General features: G+C 54.6%; 1 protein-coding gene and 1 non-coding gene across 2 annotated transcripts; both read left to right on the top strand.

The window, feature by feature from the left end:
* Positions 1-91: 91 nt before the first annotated feature.
* On the top strand, positions 92-613 carry MARVELD1 (MARVEL domain containing 1). The gene has a single exon (XM_064373631.1). It carries the CDS (start codon positions 92-94, stop codon positions 611-613), a length of 522 nt encoding a protein of 173 aa, XP_064229701.1.
* A 237-nt stretch (positions 614-850) lies between these two features.
* Positions 851-5,116, top strand: LOC105708130 (uncharacterized). The gene is made up of 2 exons (XR_010341760.1): positions 851-2,186; positions 4,165-5,116. It is a non-coding gene; the product is annotated as an uncharacterized LOC105708130 (transcript).
* Positions 5,117-6,062: the final 946 nt, after the last annotated feature.

The raw sequence follows: 6,062 nt of genomic DNA, 5'->3' as shown, positions 1-6,062 counted from the left end.
GCGGGCACCTGGGCCGGGCCGCCCCGACGAGCAAGGCGCCGCCATTCCGCTGCTCGGGGCGCCGCCGCTGCCACCGCCGCGCCCGGGGGCCATGCTCCCGCCGCCCCCGCGCCAGCCGCCGCCCCAGGCGCGTGCGGCCCGCGGCGCGGTGAGCCTACAGCGGCCCTTCCTGCGCAGTCCGCTGGGTGTGCTGCGGGTGCTGCAGCTGCTGGCCGGCGCCGCCTTCTGGATCACTATCGCCACCAGCAAATACCAGGGCCCCGTGCACTTCGCGCTCTTCGTGTCCGTGCTCTTCTGGCTGCTCACCCTGGGCCTCTACTTCCTCACGCTGCTGGGCAAGCACGAGCTGGTCCCCGTGCTGGGCTCACGCTGGCTCCTGGTCAACGTGGCGCACGACGTGCTGGCGGCCGCGCTCTACGGCGCCGCGACCGGCATCATGAGCGACCAGATGCAGCGCCACAGCTACTGCAACCTCAAGGATTACCCGCTGCCCTGCGCCTACCACGCCTTCCTGGCGGCCGCCGTCTGCGGCGGCGTCTGCCACGGCCTCTACCTGCTCTCGGCGCTCTATGGCTGCGGCCGTCGCTGCCAGGGCAAGCAGGAGGTGGTGTGAGGCCGCCTGCGCCCGCCGCGGCCCGGATCGGGGCGGGGGACCCCCGGGAGACCAGCGCCCCCAGTCCCTGCCGCCGCCCCGCGCGGGTGCGCCCTGGCACCCTCCCCCTACCCTCCAGCGTTTCCACTGTCGCCCGCGCCCAGGGACCCTGACGCGCAGCCCCCGCCCGACTGCATCGCCGCCGTCGCTGCCGCCCAGAATCCCGAACGCCGCGCCGGACGCGCCGTCTCCAGGGACCAGCGCAGGGCTGCGATCCGAGAGGCGGACGCACGCTCGCAGACTAGCCGCCCCGAGGCCAAACCTCGCGGTTCCAATTCCCCTCCCTGCTGAGACTAAGACGTGGACAGGCGCCGCGTAGATCCGGGGGAGGCTCCCAAATTGGAACCAGGCTTCTGGCTGCCCCCTTCCCTCCAACCCCGCGGTCGGAAGCGCACCCCCTTCCCCGGCCCCTCGTCCAGCCTCCCGTGCTGTAAAACGCAGGAGCTGGGCCGCGGGCGGAGCTGAGAACAGGCCTTGGCTGATCCCGGGATGACCGACGAGTTTGTTTTTAGCTTGGGATTGTGCGGGCGTCCTGCGAAGCCCCTCCCAGCCTGTCTCTCGGTGGTGGGATGTCTTGGGGTGGGGCCCATCCGCCAAGGTGGGGACGGATAGGAGGAGCCGGTGGGCTGTACCCTTACACTTGTGGAGTCTCCTCTTGCCTCTGCCTACTCCGCCTTTGTCCTTCAAGTTTTTTGCAGGCCGGTCCCAAACACACGCTAACTCTCCTGGCCTCTCTGTGACACAAGTGTCTTCCCAGCCTTCCTTACCTGCTAATGCCGCCCCTCTCATCTCCCCCCATATCTGTTTGCATTAGGAGTCCCACAACCATGGCGGAATATTAAGGTGAACCCCATCCCTTCTTACAGATGGGGACCCAGAGCCTGCTCTTGGGAACAGCCAGAGTAAGATTAGAATGGGGACTCGCAGCCCAGCGCTGTTTGCATTAAAAGGGTGGGTGAGTCAGGACCCCTGGCTCAGGAGCCGCCTCTGGAAAAGAGGGTTTCAAGGCCAAGTTAGTTTGTCAACGGTGCTGTCTCCCCTTCTTGGAGATGCTCATTAGCTTATCAAAGACTCTGAGAAGTTTCGCTGTTACAGAATTAATTTAGTTTACTGTATTAGCTGCTCCTGGGCCTGGAGCAGTATTCCTGCCTGGAGGTTCCCAGCACCCCTGTGCTGTCCGGGCTCTCATTCATGCCTAAGGGCCCAACCCATTGGTTGTGTTCTGTTTGAAGATTTGGGGAGCTCTTTCTCTTTCTCTTCCCCAGGGAATTTCTCTAGCAGAGGGAGGGGACCCACCCCAGTAAGGAAAGAGATTGCTGCCCCTAGCCAGAGACCTGAACTGGGGAATATGAACATTCCTTGACGTTGTTGGAGAAATGAAGCCAAAGTTATTAGGATGGTTTCCCAGTCTAAAGGAAAGTCACCTGCAAGAGATCCTGGCACTGACCTGCAGCAGCTGGCAGGGTGGGTCTCGCTTACCAAAGAGAAGAACCACTCTCTGGCGCTGGAGTGACCTGCTGGCTGGCCCTGTAAGGTAAGATGCTTCTTGGTTTTCTGGAAGGGGTCATGGTCATTTGAATAAAAAGCACAGAGCCTATTTATTTTCCAAAAGTTGAAACGGTTTTTATTCAGAGCAAGTTGGAGAGGTGACAGTCATAATCACAGTATCTCCAGAGTTGTGAAAATTCAATCTTTTTGCTAAATCCTTCAATGGTCTGCTCTTCTATTTTTTCTTTCTTTTTTGTTTTGTTTTGAGACAGAGTCCACACCAGACTGGAGTGCGGTGGTGTGATTATGGCTCACTATAGTCTTGACCTCCTGGGCTCAAGCAATCCTCTCACCTCAGCCTCCCAGGGAGCTGGGACTACAGGCACCTGCCACCATGCCTGGTTAATTTTTGAAATTTTTTTAGAGACAGGGCCCCATTATATTTTGCATGCTGGTCTTAAACTCCTGGGCTCAAGAGATCCTCCTGTCTCAGCCTCCCAAAGTGTTGGGATTACAGGTGTGAGCCACTGTGCCTGGCCAGGTCTGCTGTTTGAAAAGGCTCACCTTCTCTGGATTAGAAACTAGAAGAGGGGAAGAGGCCATGTGTTTTTGTGAGCTTGTTTTTAAAACTTGGGTGCACAAGTGTTCGATTTCTCTGTGGAGGTTGTGAAGGTGTAGTTTCAGGGTGTGTGAAGCATGGATGTAGTTCTAGGTCTGTTGCCATCAGAGCACCTATGTAGCTCTAACTATGTGATTGGCACGTCTCAAAGCATTTTACAGGTGTCCATTGATCTCTCAATAACCCTACTGAGGTGAGTTCTAATGTCATTTCCATATTCCTAATGAGGAAAATGAGTCCCAGAGAGGTTAAATACCTTGCCCAAGGTCTCCCGGCTAGTGAGTGGTAGAGGTAGGATTTGAACCCTGGCAGTCTGGCCTCTTCATGACCAGGCTATACTCTATATAGTAGGGTATCAATATGTGTTAGATACTGTTAATGTGGCTATTTTAAAAATTGTGGTAAAATATACATAAAATTTACCATCTTAACCATTTTTAAGTGTATAGTTCAGTGGCATTAAGAACATTCACAGCTTTGTGCAGTGGCTCAGGCCTGTAATACCAGCACTCTGGGAGGCCGAGGCTTGAGACTAGGAATTTGAGACTAGCCTTGGCAACATAGCAAGATCCTGTTTCTACAAAAAGTTTTTTAAAATTAGCTGAGTGTGGTGATGTGTGCCTGTGGTTCCATCTACCTGGGAGGCTGAAGTGGTGATCGTTTGAGCCCAGGTGGTTGAGGCTGCAGTGAGCTGTGTTCCTGCCACTGTACTCCAGCCTGGGTAACAGAGAGACTCTGTCTCAAAAAAAAAAAAGAAAGAAAGAAAGAAAGAACATTCACATTGTTATGCAGCCATCATCACTACCATCCATCTTCAGAACTTTTCTCATCTTGTAAAACTGAAACTCTGTACCCAGTAAAATTGTGGGCGGTTTTATGTTTTCCATTTTTTTTGTGTGTGAGATGGAGTCCTGCTCTGTCACCCAGGCTGAAGTACAATGGTGCGATCTTGGCTCACTGCAACCTCCACCTCCCGAGTTCAAACCACTCTCTTGCCTCAGCCTCCCAAGTAGCTGGGACTACAGGCACACACCACTATGCCCAGCTGATTTTTGTATTTTAAGTAGAGACAGAGTTTCACCATGTTGGCTAGGCTGGTCTTGAACTCTTGACCTCAAATGATCCACACGCCTCAGCCTCCCAAAGTGCTTGGATTACAGGTGTGAGCCACCACACCCAGCCAGACTGTGGTTATTTTTGTTGTTTGTTTCTCTCCTCTGGGAAATTCTGGAACACTGAGCCCCAAGTCCCCTGAGCCCTTCAATGTCTCAGTTAGGCCGGGTCCCACTGCTAAGCTCTAGGAAGGGTAACATTCCCTCAGCCCCAGCTGCTGGTGCAGCGAGAGCCTGCGGTGAGACATTTGGGGTGCCTTGGAAGCCCATTGACTTTGGTTCTCCTGTTGCAGGTTTCCATGTTGCTGAGGCCACAGAGAATACCAGAGCTGGTCACACCGACCGCTCCCAGGGCCCGCCGCCCTGGGTTGGCAACACCGTTCTGGCCTGGGCCTGCAGAAGCTTTCAGTCTTCACTGGCAATAGTGGGAGGTGGGGAGAGAAATGACCTCTGCCTAGTAGTTTTGTTTCCACGTCATGCAATGGAAGATCCCAGATGGGTGAAGATTGATTTTGCCCTAACTCAAGAGAATTCCTGTTCTCTTTGTGCTATGGTTTGGACACAAGATTCTGGACACTTGGAACTTAGCTGTATACTCCTGTACCCTAAACAATGGGTTTGACTTCCAGCCTTTATTCTTTTTTTCTTTTTTCAGATCACCATCTAAGTTACACCTTTAGCTCAGGTCCAGCCTTCTCAAGATCTCCCTCTTAGCCCCCCAGCCCCTGGTGCTGTCTGTGGTCAGGTGACCTTACTCAGGAGCAGATATCTCCTTGGCCGCCATGGAGCCTCATCCATCCACACATGCCTATAGCATTCCAGAGCTCACTGCTCTTAGATGTGCCTTCCTCCTGGGCTTCCAGCAGCTCTGTGCTCCCTTTGTCTACCAGGTGTGAGAAGGACGTGTAAGACCACCACCACACTCACCCTCCCTCAAGGCCCTGTGCCATAGGGGTGGCCACCTGACCTGCCCCCACAACTTTTGGGTAGTGGAGGCAGTCACATAAGCCTCCCTCTTTGGACACCAGGACTCAGTCCAGCCCAAGACCACTCTGGGCAGCTCCCATCCTGGTCTGGGGCCATTTGCAGACTCAGGACAGGATTTCTACAGTGTTCTATAAAAGCCAAAAGAGAGAGTGGGTTTGGGAAGAATGAGGGTGGCTGGGGAGAGGGGACCGATGTGCCTCATTATCTAGTGGTGATTCCTCATACGCTTTTCTGGATAAAGTTTGGTTGTCTGCTCTTGGTGTGTGTGTCTTCTGTCCTGGTCCTCTGCAGTATCCCTCCATGTGAGGTCCTCCCAGTCCATCTCATTGAGCCTCACACCCTGCTGCTGGCATCGTTTCTGCCTCTCTGGCTTCCTCATTCCCTTTAGGAGGGAAAGAAAGTGAGTTCACAGATCTCCAGTGCAGTTAGAAGCCTGGACCAGGGGTTGTCTGAGGGCAGAAACCAGAGGGAAGAAAACTGCCTGTGTCCCTGACGGAGGCCGGAGGGAGTTCCAGAGGCTTTTGTCCCTGCTCTCAATGGGCCCTCTGTTAGGGAGCTCCATTGCCTCATTCTGGGCACAGAAAGACTGTGGTTGCAGCTAGAGGGTCCTGTTCTAGTCCAACCCCATTATTTTACAGAAGGGGAAATGAAGTCCAGGGCGTGGTGGCAACCCGCCTGATGCTACACAGCTGATTAGGGGCAGAGCTGGGGTCTCCCGTAGCCCAGACCCTGTGTTTTTCCCTCCACACCACTGTGGCCTGCTCTGGTGTTGCCTCATGGACCACGCCCCACCTGTATTTCCCTCGATTCCCCACAGATTCTTTGCCCAGCGAGTTGCTGCCTGCTGATGGATGCCCTGGAAAGGGTGTGAGGCAGAGTTAAGAGGATTCCTCCCAGGTTCCTCCTCCCTGTGCCCCGGGCCTGACATCTGCAGCCAGGGAACAGGATTCTACTAGAAGATTTCAAAACTCACCTGGAACAGCTCCAGGCTGGGATCTCATGCCATGTGTGTGTGCCACACCCACTGTCTTCCAAAGAGCCTTTCTAGTGCCTGCATGCACAAACATACACACAGGCACACACACCCTCTTCATGATTTGGTTTGTGATTGGAGAGTGGGTGGAGGAAAACACCATCAGCTGTGAGGCCCCTCCCCTCCCCTCCTCTTCCCTCTCCTGTTGTGAATTTCGGGCAAAGTAAAAAG

This window comes from Aotus nancymaae, unplaced genomic scaffold, assembly GCF_030222135.1.
Source record: "Aotus nancymaae isolate 86718 unplaced genomic scaffold, 86718_ANA_hifiasm-v0.15.2.pri h1tg000010l, whole genome shotgun sequence".
In the NCBI taxonomy this organism is placed as follows: Eukaryota; Metazoa; Chordata; class Mammalia; order Primates; family Aotidae; genus Aotus; species Aotus nancymaae.
This window is presented reverse-complemented; position numbering and strand designations above follow the sequence as displayed.